This window comes from Lupinus angustifolius, chromosome LG04 (genome assembly GCF_001865875.1).
Source record: "Lupinus angustifolius cultivar Tanjil chromosome LG04, LupAngTanjil_v1.0, whole genome shotgun sequence".
NCBI lineage: Eukaryota > Viridiplantae > Streptophyta > Magnoliopsida > Fabales > Fabaceae > Lupinus > Lupinus angustifolius.
The window spans coordinates 25,747,064-25,773,199 of NC_032012.1; the positions used below are offsets into that span (position 1 = coordinate 25,747,064).

A 26,136-nucleotide genomic window follows, 5' to 3' on the forward strand; every position below is an offset into this window, starting at 1 on the left:
GGTATTTCTTTTCTTTTGTAAAAATAATATCTCCATGTATTTAACACAAATGATTATTACAAATTTCATAAGAATTGTCGTACAAAATTTTCCTCCACCCCATATATACGGTGGGGTGGTTTTATTTGGAATGAGTAAGATGAATAGATAAAAAGAATTTATAATTTGAATAGATAAAAAGAATTTATAATTTGAATTGATAAAAATAATTTATAATTGGGTCCTTGACTAGAATAAATGGTGGTGGCAAAAGAATTTTTAGGTGTAACAACAATAAGCCTTGGTCTTTTAAGTGAAATTGATCATATATCCAATGATATCATAATACATTAATATTTGTATATTTCGTAATAGTTTTGGTTATATTTTTTCTTGATCACTTTTAATTTCTAGAAATTGAGTTAATCCTCATTTGATCTATTTTTCTTGTGAGGGTTTCTAATAATGCATTTTTCACATTATTTTTTTCCTTACATTTATTTTCAATGATATGAAAACACACATCTCAACTATATTAATATTATTAAGATTTTACAGGTCACCAAGATAACAACAACTCAACTGGTCTCATATAAGTGTTATAAATTTTGTGCTAAGCTTAAGTAACACCATATAATCTCCATGTTTGACCATCCCACCATTATAAAATAAAATGTTTGTTTATTTGAAGTAATACGTACATGCTTTCTCCACCTTTACTCAATTATCTTCTCATAAGATGATTCGTCATATTGTATGTCTCTTTCTATCAATTTTAGACTGTGCCTAAATAGATTTTTGTGACAACTAGTGATCACTTAACATTTTCGACTGAAAAGGGATTTTGTTATTTAACGTGGCAAAATGTGTATGGGTGAATGGAAATTGCGTGTGAATTTTGAACAAGATTGAGAACAAGAACAAGACAGAGCACAATACCCCCAACACCTTCACAAATTTGTGACCCTTCAAAATTGAGGTGACATCCCCCTCTCTCTCTCTTAGAAGGAAATTTTCTAAAGTTTGTTTCTTTTTATTGATTGTTCTGTATTTATGATGGATAGAAGGTAACATTTGATTAACATTTGTTTATCTATTTGGGGATATTGCAAGTAAAAGGGTTTATTCTGATGCAATCATATAAAGGGCTGAAAATTAGTTTTTTAATTTTTGCTTTGTAAGCTTAATATGTTTTAAGCACTGGGTTAGTTGTTATAGACTTATAATGACTCGGGGTCTTCAATGTAAAAATGTTTCCTTAAACCTAAGGGTATTTGGTGCTAAGAATGTTTACAGTACTTCTAGTCCTATGTTTGCTATCTCTGATTCACCCTATTACTTAGATTACTTCTTCAATGCAGAAGAACAAGTTCTAAAAGATACTCATGCTTTATTAGTCAATAACAAACATTTAGATAAGAAGTTGCTCATACATTCAACTGATTTTCAGTAAGTATGTGATTTAGTAATAGAGAGTTAAGGTTTTTTTGAATTTCAACCTTCTAATTTGCAACTGATTTTTCAGATAACTGAAGTTTTCAGATTTTTTATTTCAACTCCAGATAGGCTTAGAAGATTCAATTACTCCTCCCATGATTGCTGTTATGCTAGCATGAAACTTATGTAGCTAATTTACTTATGCTGGGGGCGTTTTTAGCTATGAATTGTGATATACGTTTAAGTATCTTTATAATTGACTACTATCTTACATTTATGTTTATAATTGATTCCATATATTTGAGATGAAACCTGCGTATGTGTGTTTGATGTTATACATAGTCAGTCCTATGCCTGAATAAAAGGTGAAGGTTGTATTAGGCAGTCGGCAACCAACCTAAAACTTTGTCCAATCTCTATGATATGAGTCTATATATACCTTAGATGGTAGATGGTAGAGATGAGAATATTGTGTTGGAGAAGTGGATACACTAGACAAGATAGGGTTAGTAATGCTTGTATTAGATAGAAAGTTGTGGTAGCTTTTATTATAGAGGTAGAAGGAGACAGGGAAAAACTGTAGGTAAAATTATTAAGAAGGATTTAAAATTGATGCTTTTGTCGATGGACATTTTTTTTTTGACAGAGCATTATGGTACTGTTTGATCTATGTAGCCAAACCTACCTAATGTGATTAAGGCTTGATTATTGTTGTAAATCTATACCGGATTAAATATCTCTTATATATTCCCTATAGGGACAATAGAGCATTTCTAAGTCGACCTACCTATTGGAATTAAGGTTTTGTTGTTGTAAATATATACTTGCGTTAGAATTTTTGTTTTTGCCATGGTATGTGTTAGAAATGCTTGGGCTAGAGACTGGAGAATAATAGATTTGAAATATGGTGTAAACCTTCTTTTCTGAATGAATGGTGTTTCTACTTCAAACTTTGGAAGTCCAGGGTGGTTTCAGATATCTATGTTCATGCTATTGAATTTTAGTAGCCAGACTGTACGTTTAAAAATTGTCATTTTAAAGGTTGGTCATTTTAACTTATTAGTGCAGTACAGTTCTAAAACACATTCATGAAGTAAGCATAGCTTTATTTATAAACATAATAAATTCTTTTAGTCATAATGGAAACTTGGATTGAGTAGTTGTATACTTAGGTGGTTCAGATGAACAAATTCCTGATTGTCCTAGAGAACACTTGTGACAGACCAAAGGCAGTAGATATGTGTTCAAATAGTTGTGTGTTAGCTTACCAAAATATTAAATGCCCCATTACTTATTTATGTATGAAAATTAAATTGTTTTTCTTTTTATTCAAATAAATTCATGTTTCTTTCTTTTGTTTTCGATTTGAATTTGAATTTTGTTCATTTGACAGTTCGGGGGTTATCACTATGTCAGCTGCATCAGTTGAGAGAATTGCCTCATTGAGTAGTGATCTCTTCTACGACATATTGCGGCATCTCGATGGCCCTACATTAGCTAGTGCAGCATGTACATGTGCAACATTTCGTTCCATCTCAAAAGAAGAGAGGTTATGGGAAAATGTCTGTTCATCTGTGTGGCCCTCAACCAATATGGAGGATGTCAAAAGTTTGATATCATCTATGGGTGGATTCAGAAAATTCTATGCAGATTGTTTTCCACTTATTGTAAACAAGCAGGTCTCAGAGTATCAACAGAACAACTATCTTGAGTACCCGGACGATTGGACTGAGGCGGAATATTATGGTGACACGAATGAATTTGAAGTCCTCTCTCCATCAGATTTTGTTTCTATTATAGATACTAGGTTTAAGGGGAAACCAATATGCTCCAAAGTTCTTTGGGGAGTTCCAAATGCGAATGGATCGGATGGTTGGTTCTATAACTGCCCTTTCCAGATTGATCTTCTCAGCTATGCTGACAGAGATGATAACAATGATGGTGTGGTTACCCTTTCTGTATCTGATGGTTTGCCACCAATTACATCGATGGAAAAGGAAAGAAAAAATGGGAAGCTGTGGCACGAGCTTTGTGATGGCCTGCAGCTTAGTTGGATTATAGTTAACAGGAGAATGAAGCAAGCTGCTAATCTTGCTAGCTGGAGCCCTCTTGGTGGTCAAAGACATTGGCCAACAGATAAGGATTTCGTCATTCGGTTTGGATCGGTTCTCCCGGCCAAGGATATTCTTCCTTCTCAAGTAGTAGAGTGCATCCTTATTATGAAGTTTAGAGTGGTTCACACTGAAGGAGAGGGTATTCAGACAACTATTAAGCTAACACAATTGAGCATGCAATTGGAAGACATGGAAGGTGCTCATGTTAATGGAAGAAACAGTTTGCTTATTCTTAAGGAAGCACTTAGCTGCCAAAGGAGTAAAAATTATAGAGAAGTACTTGAGTCTTGTCACAGGTACTCAAAAGTGCAGAATGAGTTAAAAGTGGAGAAGTTGAGAAATGAAAGTAGGTCGAATACACTTTGTATCTTATGTGGCATTGCTGGTTTTATGACATTCTGGTACTGCTTCTTGTGAAATGCTAGAACATTGATCCTTTTACAGGAATAAGATGATGTTGCTTTTGCTTATTTTATATTGGAGGAGCTTTTTTCTTTCATAGTGTTATCAATGGGTTTAATACAATTTTGCTATTAGTTCCATAACAAATCAATGATTGAAATGAAATCACTGGATTAAAGTTTAGATTAGGGGAAGACATGTCCCAGGCTAGGCCAAAGAATATCACTAACCTTAACAAGATTATAGTAGAATTTGCATATTGCCATGGGCCTTATAGGCATACACCATATTTCAATGGGTTCATTAAATCGTGGCCTGCACTGGACAAGGCCAATTATCATTGGAAGATAGGAGAAGAGACTAAGAAAAGTGAGCTAGTGTTTACTTTAATTCTATTGAGTATACCATGGGTTGAGCTCATTTACTCCTTTACCCATATTCATTAAGGATTTAATATGTACACAGTGATCATGTAATAGTTTTTAGAGTAAATTGCACTAACACCCCATGAGTTTTAGTGAAATTACACAAACCACCCCTCACTTTTCTACACCTGCACAAACCTCCCCTAGTTTTATATTCTCATTACACTGACCACCCATGTATAATAAATAAGTGTAATTTTTTAAACAAAAAATTGGATAAATGCAATTAAGTTAAACAAAACATGATATACTTAACCAATGAATCAAGAGAAAAAGTGTATGCATTGTTTATCTTTGAGTTTTGAGGATAAAGTATCTTCCGGTGGAGAAGATAATGTCTCTTCTTATACTAGTTAAACAATGACACAACTATTTTTTACTTATTTTTAAAATAAATAAGAAAATGCAAAATAAAATAACAAATGTCTATTAATAAGGGGGTGTGAGAAAATAACTTCTCTCCTGACACACTCCTGATACACGAGGACATAGTTTTATACAATGTGATATGATGAATGATATAGTTATTGTATATAAATATTTATAATAACAGTATATAGCTGTTGAATCAATATCAAAATTTGATCCATATGTTCATAGAGTTTAAAATCTATGCAATGTCGGTGTGAAGTTTTTTATATTATCGGCATATCATCATCCATTGATTTGTATTACTTTTGTTTATAGTCAATGATAATTATCTGTATACATCTTTTTCTCTTTGTATATATTATTAATAAAAAGTAGAAGAATTGCAATTAGAAAGGATCATGAGAACTGTGGGGGTCCCCCTTGGCATTAAGTTAAAGCATCTCTTCATCTTCCATGAGATCATGTTGAATTAATTAGCCAGTTTAAAGTAGCAGAGAAGACAAATTCAGTTGGCAATTCTGATACATCTTCTTTGAACCTAACATCTAACTTATATGTAATTCACTTTAAAGGACCAACCCTAGTGACAGTTCAATTACATGTTTTCTGGTTGGGGGAACTAGATTGTCGACTCCAAAAGCTCCAAGAAATTGGAGGTTACAAAGTTAGCTATAATCCACGATTCATCCAAATCTAAAAAAAATTATTCATTAAAATTAATAGATGTAAATCAATAAATAATTTTAATAATTAATTGATTCAAGTTCATCTATTATATTTAATGGATATATTATTTAGACAGATATTTGATCATCTAAAAGAACAAACATTTATCAAAAATATTTTACTTTTCAATTTTCTTTTATTATATCAACTCCCACTTTCTTTTACATGTGTTCTCATTCTTAGTTTGACTTTTTTCTTCATTTTGGTCCATCTTTATTTGCATTTGCATCATTAGTTCCAAGTTAGTTTTGCCTAATGTTGTAAGAATATTATTATCATTGTTATGTCAGACAGATTAAATAAATTATACACATGGTTCAAGGAGAAAATCAACTTTTTTTTATCAGATTAATTGAATATGTAAAGGCATCAATTAATAGAACAAAAAAGACAGATTAATTAACTAAGGAATGAAAATAACATTTACGTAATTTCCATATTCAAACATGTGAAATTTATTATAGACTTGAGCCATTTATTTCATAGCAGCACGGAGTAGACCAATCCCCCTCTGAATATACTCTCCTAAATGGAGTTCTCCAAATAAAAAAACAAGTTTATTAGCATATTAAATCAGATTTTTTGGTACAATATTAAATCATAGTTTGTTAGCTTGTTAAGTCATTGAACATGAAGGTTGATATTAAATCATAGTTTGTCTGCACCATAGTCTTGGGCTCTTATTAATAATTTCATACCGTGAATTAATTGTATTTGCATCATCTTACTCACAACTTTATCGTCTATTTCTCTAGTACTATTGATGTGTGAGTAAACAGAATATGTCATAATAAATTATGACAACATACAATGTATTTTCATTTTGCGATTTTTTTTAAACGGACACGTACAATTAAAATGGTAGGTGACAAATAAAGTGAACTTAGGTTAATCTAAAAAAATTTAACCCAAACAAAATATTAAGTGCTAAAACATATTATCTAATTTGTATTAACTATTCAGAGTTGTATCATTTTTTAAATTGAGGAAGCACAAAAAACTGAAGAGATTTGGGTACAAGGAAGATTACCACATGGTGAATTTATGGAAAGAGGGTAACCTTGTGGTTCTATGGAGTGATACTACGTAGAATCTGTGGGACTGCTATAAAAAAATTCATTTTTTGTTTGTAGAAAAAAATGTTAATTGTTTCTTTAGTAGAAAAAAATGTTCATTGTTTGAAGAAATGCAAGTTGAAGTTGGAATTGCTTTGAGTCATGGATGAGATCACATGTCTTTATTCCCATCTCATTCAGTGTTCTTATCTAATTAAAAAATTTAACTTCAATAAATATATATTATAATAATATAAATTAATATTTTTATATTATTTTATGTAGTTTCATTGACTAGGTATAGGAAGACAGGATTATCTTGGGATAGACGATCGGTTCAAGAATTGTATGGAGGCAGAAAATGAGAGTAAACGACAGTGTAGGGAAGTAACGGGGACCAATTGTAAAGATGAACTAAATTTGTATAGAGACAATTTTGGCATACTATTAATTGCTATGCCTATGAATGTGTTCACTAGTCAATAAATGAGTAGTTAATTATACACACCGCTTCATCATTACATAAATGTGATGGACTTATTGAAATTGACACTTGTATCTATGTGAGTAATTTTTTAAGGGCTCATGTGTAAAAGAAGACAATTTTTAGGGTTTTTTTGTGGTATTTTATAGTAACTATTAGATGATATTTTGTCATAATATCATTTAAACTATGAGTATATAGATATTACAATCATATTATATTTTAGTATTGTCCTTAAATGAGTGCTAAACATTAGTTAGTGCATGAGAACTGAAGAATGGTGAAACTACTAAAGGTTGAATATAAAAAAATGCTTGAGAACTTTAATTTCGATAATAATTATTTTAAAAATTGTTCATCATTATCTTAATTATCTTAAATCTGAAATATTAACCTTACTTAACAAAATCACAACACACACTCAGGCTCACAAGCTGAAACCAAATTGTTTGGTAGACCACCAACGGGGCGTTAGTTCAAGTGATACATGTTTGATTCCCCTTAAGCAAGAATTCGGGTTCGAGTCTTGTGGATGGAAAAAATATCTGTTGGGAGAGTTAGTCCCACGTACCTGTGGATGTTCCCGACTCGGATAAGATTGCCTCTAATACGAGGATACTTGTGGAAAAAAAAAAACTGTTTGGTAGACCTACTAGTCAGGCTCTTTAATTTGTTCTAATCTTTACTTATCCAACAAACCTTCTTAACTAGTCATTTCACAAAGATAGTAATTCTTGGATACCTCAAATGTCCACCTCAAACTCTTACACCTTTTTTATAATATATATATCCCTGCAGGTCCACTTAATTTCAACACATTCTCTTCTCTCCTTGATTTTCAGCTCATACCAACTCAAACACAAAGGCTTCTTTTCTATTTACTTCTCATTAAAATCCACAAGCCAATTTTTAACTCTTTCCACTTTTGGGTAAGTATCCTGAAGGAAGCTTAAAATAGATATTACTGTAAGGAAAATTATCGATAAGCCTGAAGGTGCAAAACCGTGTTGGGAGTAATGGCTGTTGCGCCACTATGTAGTAGTAGACTTCAAAGCATGTTGAAGGCTACGGTGCAATCTGTTCAGTGGACTTATAGCATCTTCTGGCAACTTTGTCCACAACAAGAGTATGTAATTAGTTAATTAATTTGCTTTTTAAATGTGAGTCCACCAACACATTTGAGACTGCAATGTTGTCTTATATATATATATCAATCTTATTTTGTTAGAGTGTGATATTCATGTATTATCGGTATTATCGGTATGATTAGGATTCTGGTATGGGAAGATGGGCACTACAACGGGGCAATAAAGACAAGGAAGACAGTGCAAACAATGGAGGTGGGTGGTGATGAAGAGGGTACTCTCCAAAGAAGCAAGCAACTTAGAGAACTCTATGAATCCTTGTCTGTTGTAGAGACAAACACACATACTCGTTGCTCTTTTGCTGCTTTATCACCAGAAGACTTAACAGAATCTGAATGGTTTTATTTGATGTGTGTCTCTTTCTCCTTTGCTCCAGGTGAAGGGTAAGTTAACTTCATTGCATTATTACTTACTAGCTCTCTTTTAAATTTTTACTTGCAATGTTGTGCTTGGTAACAAGGTCTTGAATTGAATCTTAATACATCACTCTTTAAAACAATGTGCATATATGATTCTTTCTTCTTTTCTTTTGTATTGTCCATATGTAATTTTTAGTCATTTGGTATCTTATTAATAAAATAAAATTTGTTGATAAAAAAAGATGTATGATTCTTAAGTAAGATTTTAAGCCTGAGTAGTTATATGTGTTATATACAATTATATGTTGAACAATGTCAATTGTTGTGCAATAATATAGTGGTGACTTGTTTTTTTTGGCTAATCTTATGGGATAGTCCTCTGAATTTAATAATGTCCTATAAAAATCTAAAATATAATAATAATAACAACTAAATAGAGTCTTTGATACGTATAATAACACTGACTTTAATATAATCATGTATGTAAACTATAATAAAATATTCATACAACAATTATTGAAATGAATTAAATAAACTACATTGAGGGTTAAGATGTAAAGTCTTAAGAGTCTTAATTAAATTTTGGTGGATTGAATGTTGATGTGGCCAAGTCTTTAAAATCTTAGGGACTAAGATACTTTAATCAACTCTTTTACACTATTTTCTTTTGTATTGTCCATATATAAATGGTGTAAAGTTAGTACACTCTCTCATTAAAGTCAAATTTAAATCCTGAACTGGATTTGATCTAAATAAATAATCTTTTAGTGCTAGTCAGATTGGCCCTTTTGTATAGAGGGATATATGTAGTAGTCAAGGAGAGCAAAAGAGAATGTGAATATTAGTTAGCTGGAAAATAAATTACTAGTTGGATGAAAAAATTGGTTACTGATTATCCTTTTGTGTACCTTTTTATTCTCACAGTTTGTATAAAATATTTTTTTAAAATTTATTATAATATTTTTTACATAATTAAATTATTTAACATATAATGTGTATATATTTTTATTTTTCATCACAATTTATTTTAAGTTCTTAATTCTATTCTAACTTTGATATTTAAACTTTCCATAATTAAATTAGGATTCCAATTTTTTCTTACACAGAACCTACAAAATGTTAGGACCACAAGATTAAGATAACCTCATGGTGGTTGTTCCTACCAAATGTTGCTGTAAGCCTAACTGGGTCAGTGGTTCTCAATTACGGAAAAGGTGCCTAGTCCAAGAATTTAGGCAGGTCCATATATCATATGGACAAAGCAATATATACAGTTCCCTTAAAAAGTGATCTAAGATCATTATTTAAAAAAAAAATGCTACATTCTCCTATTTTAATTTTCACATCAAGCTATTGTATACATAATAATACATTTTGAATAGAATATTCATAGAAATAATGCAAAATACTCATAACAATGTTTGTTGGAATTACCAACATTACTTCAAATTTCAAGAAAAATATGCACTTATTAACTTCTTAAAGAGACTAAAATACTCTTTTCATGTATATTTAAGTGTTGTCACATATTGTTTTATACAAACTAAGAAAGTCACTAAAATTTACTTTTAACAAATTTGTTAGTAATGTGAAAAATTGAAAAATGTTGAAATGACAATTAAAATAGGATGAATAAAGTACAAAAAAAACAATATTAGAAAATTAAGTATTACTAGATATTTAAAGCACCAATTTTAAGGATAAAATTTCCGACTTATCGACATTATATATATATATTTATTATGTTATCATTTATTTTCCACTAAAATAAATAAAATATTAAATAAAGATAAATATGAAAAATAACAAATAGTTCCTCACTAAAATTTTAAACTGCGTATATAAATACAAATAAAAAATAATGTATATTAACACTGTAAGAATTTTATATATTGTTAGTCCATCATTTATCTTTCTCTTAAATTCATATTTAGTTTACTAGCTAATGATATTGGAACAGGTTGTTGACTTAGACTAATTATTCGTATAATTATTGCAGCAAAGAATTTGCTAAAGAATATGACTGAGATTTTGTGTTTTGCATATTTGTGATTGGTTCACTATATTATAAGGTTGCCGGGAAAGGCATATGCAAAGAGGCAGCATATATGGCTCGTTGGTGCAGATGAGGTTGACAACAAAACATTTTCAAGAGCTATTCTTGCAAAGGTGATTGATTATGATAATTTCAACTAGCTCTAGAAGTTTATAAAATAAATAGAAGAAACGATTAATTAACATCAATATAGTCAATTTATTATATAGAAAGTAATATCAAATTAGTATTCGTTTATGGATTGGTTTCTTAAGGTGATCTAAGAAATGAAAATGATTGAGTAAAGAAATATAACTGTGGGATGAGTTTAAAGTCTTATTTTTTTCAAAAACTTTACTCTTAAACAAATTCTTAGTGTTCTTTAAAGAGGAAAACTCTAATTTAGTTTGTTAATAATGTAAAAAAATATCAATTTCATTGGTGCCTCACAATCTTGTTGTTTATACACAAATTGACAAAAATTTCAATAATTAATGGTGAATTAACTATCAATAATTATGAGAGTAAAAACTTATTTTTTTCCCCAAAAATTTGTATATTAGTTTAGTCCTTAAAGTAAATAATTTTAAAAATATTAAATAAGAGACTATTTAGTCATTTTTATATTTTTATGACATTTAAAATTGTCTATTTTAACTTATATTTACGATAATTCAATATTAGTTTAATTTTTTATTGATGAATAAAATTAATAGAGTGAAATATTTGTTGTCTCTCCTAAACAAGAAACTGCAGCATAAGCAAAAATAATAGTATTTGGCTCATTTTATTAAGTGGTTCACTTTACTGTTAATTCTTGAGTTGTCACCTTAATTGCTTTTCCTTTTGGATTTATAATTTACTAACCAATCCTCCCTTTATAATTTATTGCAAATATTCATGCGGCTAGAGTGCTCACATACAGGTAATAAGTCTTCCAACTTCTGCACTTCTGACTTTCAAATATGTAATTGAGTTAAATGTGCTTTTCACCCCATTTTATTTTATTAATTGTAACTATTTACCCTAAATATATTATGTCAATATTTAATATTATCTCTCAACCCTGATCATTTTTGTTTAATTTAAATTTGAATGACAATAATTAACATAATAAATTTACAAAAGTATATATACATTTATCGTTATTTTTTCTCCCTCATTGTTGAACTTGCTCAAGTTACAAGATTTACTGTCTTATATTAATCTCAACACATGGCTGGGATTAAAAGATTTTAAATGAGTTTATTTCATTTCCAATTATAGGTTTAATTTATGGCTTTCCAAAACTTTAAATCAAATAAATATTTAATCTTGTAGAAACAAAAATGTACCTTTCTATTCATCATCCACGTTAGAAAAACAGACAAAAAAACTTGTCATCATCCTTCACATTCCTTTTCTTTTCCACTCGACAACAGAATAATGAGTCCTTTTATATCACATGTTTGCTCAAATGTCTTTCTTGTTTTGGTTTTGTCACCAAATACGTATTCTTCCTCTTATGGCCACGAGGATATATGATGATTGGGGTTGATAAAACATGTGAAACCTGATTGTGTCATGTACTTTCTTTATTATTACCTTATGGTTTTGTCGATCACGTGAAATATTTTCTCGTCAAATTTTAATTTACCAAAAAAATTATGGCATTGATGATTAGTCTATTTATAAAACCTATATACATCAACAAATATACGTTAAACACTTTTTAATATCAACTTTAACTTGAGTAAATTAATATGTATTATAAAAAAATACACATGACAAAACTATTTTTTTATTATCATGTTTTGAAATTCCATTCATGTTCAATCTTCATAGGCAACTTTTATGAAACCATATATAATCATGAAATCATAAGGAGATTGAATATTTTGATAAATATAATTACAGTATATTTTAAATTGATTAATTATTATATAATAATTTAGGATGAAAAGTGCAATTAAACTAGCGGTGAAAAAGGTACATTTACACCCTATGAAATTTTATGATCCATTTTTTGAAAGGATTTTATGATCCATTTTAGTTTAATACAAACCAAAAAAAGGACTAAATAATTCATAATATTTTTTTATTGGTTTGTGCATGCAAACTACACAGACAGTGGTGTGCATTCCTGTATCAGACGGCGTCGTTGAGTTGGGCACAACGGATAAGGTAACACTGTTTCCCTCATAACTATAAACCTTATTCAACAATAACAACAATAACCTTATTACTTTCAAATTTCAACTTATATTCATATTTATGTTTTTAGGTTCAGGAAGACCTTAATTTCATCGAACACATCAAGACCTTTTTCACAGATGTTCACAACTTCCACCACCATCCTCCGCCGCCAAAGCTCGCCCTATCGGAGCACTCAACCTCCAATCCCGCTTCCTCATCCGATCACTTTCACGCAGTCATGTACACCGCCGCGGATCCAACAACCACCAATATTCTCAAACATGATGGCATAAATGTAGATGATGATGAAGATGAATGTGAAACTGAGACGGAAGATGAAAGAGGCTATAACACCCACCAAACCTTGAACGCGAAGATGGCAGAACCAAGTGAGTTAATGCAGGTGGAGATGGCAGAGGATATCAGAATTGGGTCATCAAACGACGGTTCCAACAACTTGGACTCGGATTTTCATTTCATAGCGGTGACTCAGACCGGTTATCCGTCAAGTATATCCGACTCGGTCCCAACCCAAGGTTCGCTTCAACCGCCTTCAGGTAATCTCTCAACTTTGGGGACAGGTAATCTGGGTTCTTATATAAAGAGTATTTTTAACTTTTTGTATAAAGAATTAATCAATTTCGGGACTAGACTCAGCTAGGGAGGGTTGGTTGTAATTATACTCAACCAACTTGATCAATCAACTATTTTGATTGCAGTAATACCACTTCTTCCTCTAGAAGACATGACACAAGAAGACACCCACTACTCTCAAACGTTATCCAATATCCTCCAAAACCAGTATACCTGTTGGGTTGAATCACCCTCTATTAGCTACAACACATACTCCACCTTTCAATCAGCTTTCACCAACTGTAACATCTTCCCCAACCACCACCACCACCTCCTCCCCAAGGCGGCACTGGATGGCACCTCTCAACGGCTCCTCAAGTGCATTCTTTTCACTGCCCCATACCTACACGCTAAGAACCATGTAGAGAAATATTCTCCTCAAACCCTAGACACTGCCACAGACTCTGGAGGAGACCTTGCCGCCCAAATACGTGGCAAGGGGATACCTCAAGATGAGCATAGCACTACGCACGTTCTGGCTGAACGCCGCCGCCGCGAGAAACTGAATGAGAGGTTCATCATTCTAAAGTCACTGGTGCCCTTCGTGACCAAAATGGACAAGGCTTCAATATTAGGTGACTTCTCTTATTTAAATATCTGATTTTTTTACTTCAATATTAGGTCCATTTAACAATAGATTAGTCTCCATTATCAAGAGATTAGTCTTTAACCCTAAACAAAAGAAACAAAATAAAAAATACACATAAAATATATGTTGTCAATTTTGTAACAAAAACATTATATGTATACTTGAGTTGAAGATCAACATTTACGCCTTCCATTGTAAGAAAAATAATGAACAGAATTCTCTACTCATTATTTTAACATTGAAAAAATGTTTTCCATATTAGGTGACACCATTGAATACGTGAAACTGCTTCGCCGGAGGATCCAAGACCTTGAAGCGCGTAACCTACAAATACTGGAGAAGGAAGAACAACGTTCAAAAAACACAGATATTATAGAGATGCAAAGGGCTTGTACAAGCAGCTCCACAAAGGAACAACAGAGAAGTGGGGTAACGGTAATGGTGGGAACCAATAAGAGGAAGGTAAGGATCGTGGAGAGGAATGATGAGGAAGCCTTAACGTCGGTGCAAGTTTCGATCATAGAGAGTGATGCGTTGTTGGAATTGGAGTGCCCTCATAGAGAAGGGTTGCTTCTTGATGTGATACAGAAGCTGAGGGAGTTGAGGATAGAGGTCATAGGAATGAAGTCGTCGCTGAATAACGGTGTTCTTGTGGCGGAGTTGAGGGCAAAGGTGAAGGGAAATGTTAAGGGGAAGAAGGTTTGCATTGTGGAAGTGAAAACTGCACTCAGCCAAATTATACCTCAAACTATTCAATAGTAACCATTTTCACGACTCTTCTTACTTGAGTCTCAACGTGTTATTCCAAATGAAAAGTTGCATCTTCTCTGTTTTGGAGTGTGCTCTCCATTCATGGCTCATGAATCAACCCTCATCTGACTTGTAATAATAAACAGCACAGAAAAAGAATGGGTGATGAACCAACAAAATTAAGAAACTAGGAAGAACATCAGCATTTAGAGTTTTAGACTTTTAAGTAAATAGCCAGTGCAAAATGTGTTAATGGTTCAGTAATCAAAGGTAAAACTTTTAATCCCACAAATTGTTTATCTATTCATACAGAACGAATGACTTATAATCTTTTTCTTCTTCATTTTTTATAAAATTATTGGTTAATGGAGAGTGTGAGATACAGTAGTGTCAAACTACAAATAATCTTATTCTTATAGTAATTAATTAACTGTCATAATATTCAATGAAAGTTCCTACAACCATGATCACTTCAGAGTTTGGCATGTTGCTCCCATTGAGATTAAATTTTTATGTTGGCCATTTAGCTGATGCCTTATGCTTAGCCCAAGGAGTAGTTTCTTTTTGTTAATAGAAAAATTTAATCTCAATGGGAGCAACATGCCAAACTCTGAAGTTGTTTTAATGAGTTAGGTCATTTTTTTAAGAAATACAAAAGAGAATTGATAATGACAAATTAATTTCAGGCAATTCTTGATTTTTTGTTAGAAGCAAAATTTTATTAAAGAAATAAGGAAAATAATTACATCATATGAAACCAATGTATACCTCTAAGTAGGAGAAGTAAACATCAGGTAATTCTTGATCTATTAAAACATTAGTAAAAATAACACCTTTAAATGATCAAAGCATTAATATCACTGTTAAAGAGAGCAACTTCTAAGCATAATTCGTGATTTTAGTATGTCCATTCCTTTGGAAGAAATATCTCAGGAGAACTTTGTTTCTGAGAAATAACATAACATTGTTTGGACGCGTCTTTCTGATCATCACTTTTCTTTTTTGCTGAATTATTATTGCACATTGCTCTGCATCTTGGGTTATAATTGTCAACTGCAACAAAATGAGAGAGCATGGTAAATTGATTTTTCTCTCTATCATATCATATCCAAAAAAGTTAAAGTTTACATATCACATTTAAAACTTGGATAGTGACCTTGTGGGGGTGATATTTGCACACCTAGTGCATGCACATTAAGATTTAGAGCTTCAACAACTCTAGCTGGAAGGAGAACAGGAGCACAAGCTGCAAGTCATTTGAAACAGTAAGACACATACAAGAGAATACAGCACTTCATTTTGAAATATATATCAATTTTCAGTATCAAATCACTCATATTACTAAAATTACTGAATAATTTTTAGTCAATGACTTTAGTATTTTAACAATTCCAACCTGGCTTCTTGGTTGGGTGGAAGTTTGTGGTTGCTCTTTGGGGTAAGAATACGCCAGTACCACACGATCTCTGAGAGGATTTTAAGAATAATACTTGCATTCCAGGTCCACCATTGGCATGTCTTGGCCTTTGATACCATGATTTTGAGTACTACAGAGAAAATTTTAAAGATGCTATTAGCTAGGCATATGAAATTAAATTTGTAAATAGAGAAATACACATTCAACGAATATATAAGAGTACAATATCCAAATTAATTTGAATAGACAATAAACGACAGATTCTGTATGATATGTATCAAAAGAGCAACTGATAAAAAGTAAAAAATTAGACTATTTGTGTAAATATGTACCAAAAAACACTTAAGTATGAAGTTGATATAATAAAAATATGTACATATGCGTTTGATTTTGTGAAATAATATAAAAATACTATAATAATAGTTTAGAACAAAAATAAGTTTAGTAATTTAGAGCAAAAATATATTTTTACAAGTAACTAATAAACCTTTTTTTTTCTGGCAAATAATTTCATTAAATTATTAGTACTTGAGGTATAAGAAGTTACAAAGGAAAATTCCGAATGAGACACATATTTATGGCTATTGACAAGTCTAAGGTCAATATGAAATTAAACTAATATATCTAATTGACATATAAATATAATAAAAAGATCGATCATCTATGTGCATGATCATTAAGGCACGTATAAAGATATATACAGCTTATAATATGTGCATGCTTCCGAACTTTTCTAATAAATTAAACTCATCTAGCTGTACTTGTCTAGTTTTAGTCTTTATTTAACCTTTCAGTTTTCTTTTTGTTAAAGAAAAAGATAATTAAACTCTAATTAAGGATAGAGGAAGTTAAATGCTATGGCATATTCTTCTGTTCCCACTAAAACCTGAGGTATCTGCACTAAAATGATCAGGTGGTATATTTTTAGAAGCTTAGTGTAGTCTCCAAAAAAGGGGCTATAGATCATGTCATTCTTCAAATCATAGTTGGACAAATGCCCTTAATATAAAGATATCTTTTATGAATCAGAATTTCACATTTGCTGGTTAATTGAATGGAATATATGTAAATCCTCACACACATCTTTTCAAGTACAGAACTAGTAAAATAAGAATGAGACTCCTCTCCGGTAATAGAGAGACAAGTGATGCCAAAAACCAAAGAAAATGTAATATACTTTTATATTTATACCCTTATGTTTATTATGATAAGACAAATTTACCCTTCAAACTAAATGGAAAAATTGCACTTAATGGAGAGGAGCCTGACTCGTAAATTAGAGTTAGTTAATAGTTATGTCTGGCTAATCATATCCTTCAATTCAAATCATAACGCATTTCCCAACCAAAAGTTTTACACAAACGGATACTATGATCTTGGATGCAAATATATAGAACAGTACCTGTGACTGTGATCCTCTAGGTGATTTATGATGACACTTTTGATGCATGTGCTGATAGTTCTGGACCTTCTGGAAGCAGTTTCTCATATATGCCTGACAAATTTGAAGTGCATACATGCCAATTTGATACTAATGAGATAATGACTAGAAATTATATCATAAAAGTACAATCTGTATTTTAAATTGTGGTCCACAAACATAACACAATATTCAGCTTTTGAAAGTGTATATAACCATATCATAATCACAATTGCAACCATATCCATCACATTTAATCTAACACAAGGCGAAGTAGTGAAGAAATAAAAGACATAAGAACCTTAGTGTCGCATGCCTCGTCGAGAACATGAGAGGGTAACCAGAACATTCCATCTTCAAAACCAACTCCATCATCATCATGAACAGTGGCCATGGTGGGATCAAAGAAAAGAGATAAGGTTCTTATTTTTGTTAATTTATCTTGATTCTGGAACAACAAATAGAGAAGAGAGGCTTTTAAAGCTTGCAACTTAACTAAAATAACTTACGTGGTGTAGTTAGTGGGAGGGAAATAAAAAAAAAGCAAAAACAAACAATACCAACGCTCCCTTAACAACGCGTGTCTATGTAGGTTAGTGTCAACTACTATGGAAATTTAAACAACAATGTTGTTTAGTGGCGCGTACGTTTAACATCTCATTCAACCTTAGTAGGATCTTAAAGTTGAATGAGATCAGCTGTCCCACTTTTTTGTGTCTCAATTTAATGGAAATTTGACATATACTAAAAAATAAAATTAAATAAAATATATCATAACATTTTTATGTGATTTGATAATATATGATTGGTTTGAGATATGATGACGGGAAGATTTCGGGACAGATAATCGTGGTTTATGAAAGTTAGAAACAACTTGGTGGGAAAGGATTAGGAAGCTAAATCCTCTATACCACAAGTTTTTTCTTTCTCTATATTAACCCAATATAATTTTATCTAGTAATGAATAAGATATTTTATTTTATTTCTCATTAATTGTCATAATAATACATTTAGGTATTTGGTAAGGTAAGAAAAAAATTGGTATAGGGGATTTGGATTGATATTAGTGGACGTGGAAATGGGTTGGGTTTGGTAAACTCCTCCTTCCATAGTTGTTGCATTTATTCTTTGCTTCTCATCTTTCTTTAGGTCAACGTATTTTGGATTTTTTTTTAATAATTTAGTTGTGAATGTCAGCTTGTTATGTTGGTGATCAATGAAACTATTAGTGACATTCCCAACATGACTTATCAAAATGAGAACAATGCAGAAAATGATCGATAATTTAATAGGCAAAAGAATGAAAATAGTAATAATAGTAAAGGTGCACATGCTATGTCAGCACTCTATGTGGAATTTGGTAGAAAAATTTCTAAACCACCATACCGAATTCTTTGAAATAATTGTCTAAGCTGAATTAATAACAACCCAACAGGCAGCAATCATAAACCTACCATTCCTTTTGTACAGATTTTGTTTTTTTTAAGGATGTTGTTGACCTTTGGTTGGGGATAGACAATAAAATAAAATTTGTCACTTTATATTTGAGTTCTATTCATTATATTCAGCAATGGGCAAACTTAATTTCCCATTTAACTTCTATCCTTCAGTGGAGTTTAACAAAAATATATAATTTATAATATAGTTATTGTCGATTTCAATAGTTAGTTTTTTTATAAGCTATGTTAGTATTTCATGATGGGTAAGATTTGAATTTTCAACCTTTCTGTCATTCCATTTCCTAGACCTTTGACCTTGACCTTGACCACTTGTGATAGTTTCAAACATGAAACATCATTCCCATCTTTAAATGAAGGAGAGAATGGAGGTTCTTTGAAATACATTTTATATTCTACGATTCTCATTCAATCACAAGACAAAATACAAAATTAACCAATAACCGTTGGTCCATGCAACAAGCAGTTTGGTTCCCTTCGATTCAAATATTATGTATTGAAATAATAACTAATAAATATTGGGAGAACTATAGTCTCTTAAATGGGTCTTCGGTCTCAAATTAAAACATCCATGGCCTAAAGTGGTTTGTCTCAGATAAAATAGAAGCTAAAATTAGCACGGATAATACTTCATAGGACACTGATGATAACGCGTGGATTCGACCAACCACAATGAAATCAAATAGTGATTTGTCTTTCATGCAGAACCTAACACAAACGAGACTTATGTGAAGCAGGTAATCAAACCGATTGATTAGATTAAATTCATCAAAAAAAAGTTAAATAAACTCCAATATTTGAAGATAAGTCATAATGCAAATATGTTGTGGATAATGGTTGGTGAAACTCAATATAGATTAAGGTTCTTGTTGGGTATGTGTGTCCAAAATAAACAGATACATTCACGTACCGAATCAGGGAACATAGCGACCTAAACTTTGTGCATATTCAGACTCAATAATCATGATTTAGGTCAACAAAGCTCCCATTAGATAGGTTGAAAAATTCCCACCAAAGTTGAGGAATTCCATGCATTATGGTAACTGACCAACTGGGAAAGACTTCATACACTACTAGTTTGAGAATCAATGAAAACTGCTATAGGCACACTCAACAACTTCCATAATTTTTGAAGTTTCGTGATAATATGGAAGAATGATCAGCAGTAGCATAAGTATACCATAACAGTATAGCAAAATTGTAACAAGTTTGGCTTAAAATCATGACGTGTCAGCATACCATCATGAATGGATTTAAGTCAACAAGGTTCGGCACTTGATTCCAATTTTGAAACCACTAAATTGTCTTACATTCACGAGCATGAGCAATCCAATTATTATGCTCAAAATTGGAGGAACACTGAAAAAATTACAGCCTAAAAAATATTCAAGTCTTCCACTTTTCCATAAGAATCCTTCAATGGGGCACTTAGGACAGGATCCTTGAAGCATCACCGACACACATTTTGCTAGTTAGATTCAGGAGCCTATGAGTCTCTTCATCCAACTGAACATTGTCCGTTTTCATCCTCTCAGCAACAATGAGAGGCATTTTACCTGCTTTTGCATAAGTTCTGAGAAGTAGGTTATATATATTAGTATTCACATGGCCAGCATTCCGAAGGATAACCAACAACTGTTCTGCCCCTTCAATATGAGCTTGCTCCTCGAGTACTTTGAATGCTTCTGTTACTAACCTTTGATCAGGACTCCATTTTTTCACACTAGAAATAGCTTTCTGAAAATAATGCAGGAACTTTTCAACATCTGTCTTTTTCAAATACCCCCATGTAAATAGTTCCCATGTAGTGTGGAGAGGAGCCTGACTCGTAAATTAGAGTTAGTTAATAGTTATGTCTGGCTAATCATATCCTTCAATTCAAATCATAACGCATTTCCCAACCAAAAGTTTTACACAAACGGATACTATGATCTTGGATGCAAATATATAGAACAGTACCTGTGACTGTGATCCTCTAGGTGATTTATGATGACACTTTTGATGCATGTGCTGATAGTTCTGGACCTTCTGGAAGCAGTTTCTCATATATGCCTGACAAATTTGAAGTGCATACATGCCAATTTGATACTAATGAGATAATGACTAGAAATTATATCATAAAAGTACAATCTGTATTTTAAATTGTGGTCCACAAACATAACACAATATTCAGCTTTTGAAAGTGTATATAACCATATCATAATCACAATTGCAACCATATCCATCACATTTAATCTAACACAAGGCGAAGTAGTGAAGAAATAAAAGACATAAGAACCTTAGTGTCGCATGCCTCGTCGAGAACATGAGAGGGTAACCAGAACATTCCATCTTCAAAACCAACTCCATCATCATCATGAACAGTGGCCATGGTGGGATCAAAGAAAAGAGATAAGGTTCTTATTTTTGTTAATTTATCTTGATTCTGGAACAACAAATAGAGAAGAGAGGCTTTTAAAGCTTGCAACTTAACTAAAATAACTTACGTGGTGTAGTTAGTGGGAGGGAAATAAAAAAAAAGCAAAAACAAACAATACCAACGCTCCCTTAACAACGCGTGTCTATGTAGGTTAGTGTCAACTACTATGGAAATTTAAACAACAATGTTGTTTAGTGGCGCGTACGTTTAACATCTCATTCAACCTTAGTAGGATCTTAAAGTTGAATGAGATCAGCTGTCCCACTTTTTTGTGTCTCAATTTAATGGAAATTTGACATATACTAAAAAATAAAATTAAATAAAATATATCATAACATTTTTATGTGATTTGATAATATATGATTGGTTTGAGATATGATGACGGGAAGATTTCGGGACAGATAATCGTGGTTTATGAAAGTTAGAAACAACTTGGTGGGAAAGGATTAGGAAGCTAAATCCTCTATACCACAAGTTTTTTCTTTCTCTATATTAACCCAATATAATTTTATCTAGTAATGAATAAGATATTTTATTTTATTTCTCATTAATTGTCATAATAATACATTTAGGTATTTGGTAAGGTAAGAAAAAAATTGGTATAGGGGATTTGGATTGATATTAGTGGACGTGGAAATGGGTTGGGTTTGGTAAACTCCTCCTTCCATAGTTGTTGCATTTATTCTTTGCTTCTCATCTTTCTTTAGGTCAACGTATTTTGGATTTTTTTTTAATAATTTAGTTGTGAATGTCAGCTTGTTATGTTGGTGATCAATGAAACTATTAGTGACATTCCCAACATGACTTATCAAAATGAGAACAATGCAGAAAATGATCGATAATTTAATAGGCAAAAGAATGAAAATAGTAATAATAGTAAAGGTGCACATGCTATGTCAGCACTCTATGTGGAATTTGGTAGAAAAATTTCTAAACCACCATACCGAATTCTTTGAAATAATTGTCTAAGCTGAATTAATAACAACCCAACAGGCAGCAATCATAAACCTACCATTCCTTTTGTACAGATTTTGTTTTTTTTAAGGATGTTGTTGACCTTTGGTTGGGGATAGACAATAAAATAAAATTTGTCACTTTATATTTGAGTTCTATTCATTATATTCAGCAATGGGCAAACTTAATTTCCCATTTAACTTCTATCCTTCAGTGGAGTTTAACAAAAATATATAATTTATAATATAGTTATTGTCGATTTCAATAGTTAGTTTTTTTATAAGCTATGTTAGTATTTCATGATGGGTAAGATTTGAATTTTCAACCTTTCTGTCATTCCATTTCCTAGACCTTTGACCTTGACCTTGACCACTTGTGATAGTTTCAAACATGAAACATCATTCCCATCTTTAAATGAAGGAGAGAATGGAGGTTCTTTGAAATACATTTTATATTCTACGATTCTCATTCAATCACAAGACAAAATACAAAATTAACCAATAACCGTTGGTCCATGCAACAAGCAGTTTGGTTCCCTTCGATTCAAATATTATGTATTGAAATAATAACTAATAAATATTGGGAGAACTATAGTCTCTTAAATGGGTCTTCGGTCTCAAATTAAAACATCCATGGCCTAAAGTGGTTTGTCTCAGATAAAATAGAAGCTAAAATTAGCACGGATAATACTTCATAGGACACTGATGATAACGCGTGGATTCGACCAACCACAATGAAATCAAATAGTGATTTGTCTTTCATGCAGAACCTAACACAAACGAGACTTATGTGAAGCAGGTAATCAAACCGATTGATTAGATTAAATTCATCAAAAAAAAGTTAAATAAACTCCAATATTTGAAGATAAGTCATAATGCAAATATGTTGTGGATAATGGTTGGTGAAACTCAATATAGATTAAGGTTCTTGTTGGGTATGTGTGTCCAAAATAAACAGATACATTCACGTACCGAATCAGGGAACATAGCGACCTAAACTTTGTGCATATTCAGACTCAATAATCATGATTTAGGTCAACAAAGCTCCCATTAGATAGGTTGAAAAATTCCCACCAAAGTTGAGGAATTCCATGCATTATGGTAACTGACCAACTGGGAAAGACTTCATACACTACTAGTTTGAGAATCAATGAAAACTGCTATAGGCACACTCAACAACTTCCATAATTTTTGAAGTTTCGTGATAATATGGAAGAATGATCAGCAGTAGCATAAGTATACCATAACAGTATAGCAAAATTGTAACAAGTTTGGCTTAAAATCATGACGTGTCAGCATACCATCATGAATGGATTTAAGTCAACAAGGTTCGGCACTTGATTCCAATTTTGAAACCACTAAATTGTCTTACATTCACGAGCATGAGCAATCCAATTATTATGCTCAAAATTGGAGGAACACTGAAAAAATTACAGCCTAAAAAATATTCAAGTCTTCCACTTTTCCATAAGAATCCTTCAATGGGGCACTTAGGACAGGATCCTTGAAGCATCACCGACACACATTTTGCTAGTTAGATTCAGGAGCCTATGAGTCTCTTCATCCAACTGAACATTGTCCGTTTTCATCCTCTCAGCAACAATGAGAGGCATTTTACCTGCTTTTGCATAAGTTCTGAGAAGTAGGTTATATATATTAGTATTCACATGGCCAGCATTCCGAAGGATAACCAACAACTGTTCTGCCCCTTCAATATGAGCTTGCTCCTCGAGTACTTTGAATGCTTCTGTTACTAACCTTTGATCAGGACTCCATTTTTTCACACTAGAAATAGCTTTCTGAAAATAATGCAGGAACTTTTCAACATCTGTCTTTTTCAAATACCCCCATGTAAATAGTTCCCATGTAGTGTAACAAGGAATGACGCCCTTTTGCACCATCTGATGACAAAAGTCTTCAGCAATTTCCATCTGGTCTTGGTTAATGTACGAAGCAAGAAGTACATTTGAAACTCTGACATCATTGGTCCCAGAAACAGTCTCCCACTCCCTATAGAGATTCTCAGCTCCAGCAGAGTCTCCAAGCTTCACAAGTGATGCTATCATGCAAAGATACTCATTGTCACTCATTTTGCGAAAACTAGCCTTCATTTTCTTCCATATTCGATCAACCTCATCCTTATTTCCCATGTTTGTATGCAAGCTAATGAGAGACGAATATGCAACTCTAGTATCCCGTGAGATTCTCTTCTCCATCTCTTTCAAAGTAGAACCTGCCTTTTCAAGGCAATCATTTTTTATGTACAAATTGGTCAGTGTACTATACGTTACCCAGACCAGATTTATTTTTGCTTTCTTCATCTCAAGCAGTACTCTTTGCGCAGCTTCAACATCATTCTGCAGAGCACAAACAGATAACCATAAATTGTAAGTAACGACATCTGGTGAAGTGTTCGTCTTTAGATCCTGAATAAGTTGAGGAACTTTTTCCAGCTTCCCATTTGAGATGTAGAGAGATATCATGTGATTATAAGGAAGAGGACATCCCAAGAAACCACATTCCGTCATTTTCGACATGAGGGCCTCAGCTTTGTCAGGCAAATTGTTTTTAACATAGGCATGGAGAAGAGAGGTGCAGGCTGCTCGGCCTCTCAGTCTATCAGGAAGATCCTCAAAAAACTTCTCTGCACTATTTAAACCCCGAACTTTAGCTATCAAGTCCAAGTGAACACCATAGTCTCCTTCGACTAGCTTGATATTTTCCTGCAAGGTCATCCATTCACAGACCTGCGCTTGCAATATGTATAAACAAAAATTCAGATCAAAGCCATTCAAATTAGGTGCCCGTAAGAATAACCTCATCCACCCCATAGTATAAAGGTATAATATCAGCATACCCCACACCTTATACTTTTAGACAAAGATTTGAAAATCTGGCACATATCTCTCAGGACTCAAGGTATTGATAAGTTACAAGTTTATAATCATAAGATTCAAAAGGAAGAGAGAAAGCAATGCATTCAAATTGGCCAACATGCATGCTAAACAGTTTGGATTTAGTACTCAAAATATTCATGAGTTATGAGAAACTGAGAATAAACCAATCCTTCAGAATTCTCAATCTCTCATCAAACCATTCTAACAATCAAATATTCATAAAGTTATAATATGAGAAAGGAAAATGATAAACTCATACACTAAAGCCATAAGATAAGCAATAATTGATTTCCATCAAAAGAAGCAATAATTACAACATGATATGAAGAAAAGAAAAGTAGAATGAGAGAGAAGAAACCTCGAGAGCGTGCTTGAAGCGTTTGCTAGAACGGAGTTCGCGAACAATGCGATTGAGCTGGTACTTTTGAGGGATTGGGTGACCTTCTTCCTTCCACTTATTGATAGTAACCACCGCACTCCGTTTAGGGTACACAAGGCTCAAAAGCCTCCTTCCTAGCGTGTCTCCGCCGCCACCACTTGTTCTTGATCGTGCCCCCTTCTGTACCGTCGCCTCCGTAGAAAAGTTACGACCCACGGCCAGCCATGTCCGAATGGAGCGGAACACTATTTCGCTTTTACCCAATACCATTTCGCTCATTCACTTCTCACACGGTAGCTTATGGTTACTAATGAAGTGCCGGTTAAACCCTAAGCCCTAATTTTTTTATTTAAAAAAACATTTTTTATTTACATAAAAATGATAAAATATAAAATAAAGTGTATTTAAGTTGGTTTTTTAATTAGGCAACTAAAAAGGATTATGCTTCTTAATTGATAAAATTAGAATAACGTCCTCCTATTTTGTTGCCCTTACACTTATTCGTAATCTTATA

At 32.4% G+C, this 26,136-nt stretch overlaps 4 protein-coding genes across 7 annotated transcripts; 2 read left to right on the forward strand and 2 right to left on the reverse strand.

Moving 5' to 3' along the window:
- On the forward strand, positions 745 to 4,003 carry LOC109346630 (F-box protein At2g27310-like). Its single transcript, XM_019586293.1, has 2 exons — positions 745 to 958; positions 2,810 to 4,003. The coding sequence occupies exon 2, from the start codon at positions 2,826 to 2,828 to the stop codon at positions 3,945 to 3,947; it is 1,122 nt and encodes a 373-aa protein (XP_019441838.1). The 5' UTR covers positions 745 to 958; positions 2,810 to 2,825; the 3' UTR covers positions 3,948 to 4,003.
- Positions 7,831 to 14,789, forward strand: LOC109346631 (basic helix-loop-helix protein A-like). Of its 2 annotated transcripts, XM_019586294.1 has the most exons (8): positions 7,831 to 8,120; positions 8,265 to 8,522; positions 10,571 to 10,667; positions 11,444 to 11,458; positions 12,640 to 12,696; positions 12,797 to 13,265; positions 13,428 to 13,916; positions 14,193 to 14,789. In XM_019586294.1, the coding sequence occupies exons 1-8, from the start codon at positions 8,011 to 8,013 to the stop codon at positions 14,687 to 14,689; spliced, it is 1,992 nt and encodes a 663-aa protein (XP_019441839.1). In that variant the 5' UTR covers positions 7,831 to 8,010; the 3' UTR covers positions 14,690 to 14,789. The 2 variants fall into 2 exon arrangements, with proteins under 2 accessions (XP_019441839.1, XP_019441840.1); XM_019586295.1 differs by lacking the exon at positions 11,444 to 11,458.
- LOC109346634 lies at positions 15,579 to 21,402 on the reverse strand. 2 transcript variants are annotated; one of them, XM_019586299.1, is made up of 5 exons: positions 21,253 to 21,402; positions 20,934 to 21,026; positions 16,077 to 16,227; positions 15,837 to 15,926; positions 15,579 to 15,733 (listed from the first exon to the last, which is right to left on the reverse strand). In XM_019586299.1, exons 1-5 carry the CDS (start codon positions 21,343 to 21,345, stop codon positions 15,579 to 15,581), a joined length of 582 nt encoding a protein of 193 aa, XP_019441844.1. In that variant the 5' UTR covers positions 21,346 to 21,402. The 2 variants fall into 2 exon arrangements, with proteins under 2 accessions (XP_019441844.1, XP_019441843.1); XM_019586298.1 differs by lacking the exons at positions 20,934 to 21,026; positions 21,253 to 21,402 and adding exons at positions 17,500 to 17,592; positions 17,819 to 17,957.
- LOC109346633 (pentatricopeptide repeat-containing protein At4g02820, mitochondrial) lies at positions 19,815 to 25,941 on the reverse strand. Of its 2 annotated transcripts, XM_019586297.1 has the most exons (3): positions 25,602 to 25,941; positions 24,213 to 25,093; positions 19,815 to 20,778 (listed from the first exon to the last, which is right to left on the reverse strand). In XM_019586297.1, the coding sequence occupies exons 1-3, from the start codon at positions 25,899 to 25,901 to the stop codon at positions 20,403 to 20,405; spliced, it is 1,557 nt and encodes a 518-aa protein (XP_019441842.1). In that variant the 5' UTR covers positions 25,902 to 25,941; the 3' UTR covers positions 19,815 to 20,402. The 2 variants fall into 2 exon arrangements, with proteins under 2 accessions (XP_019441842.1, XP_019441841.1); XM_019586296.1 differs by lacking the exon at positions 19,815 to 20,778 and having other exon boundaries at positions 23,249 to 25,093.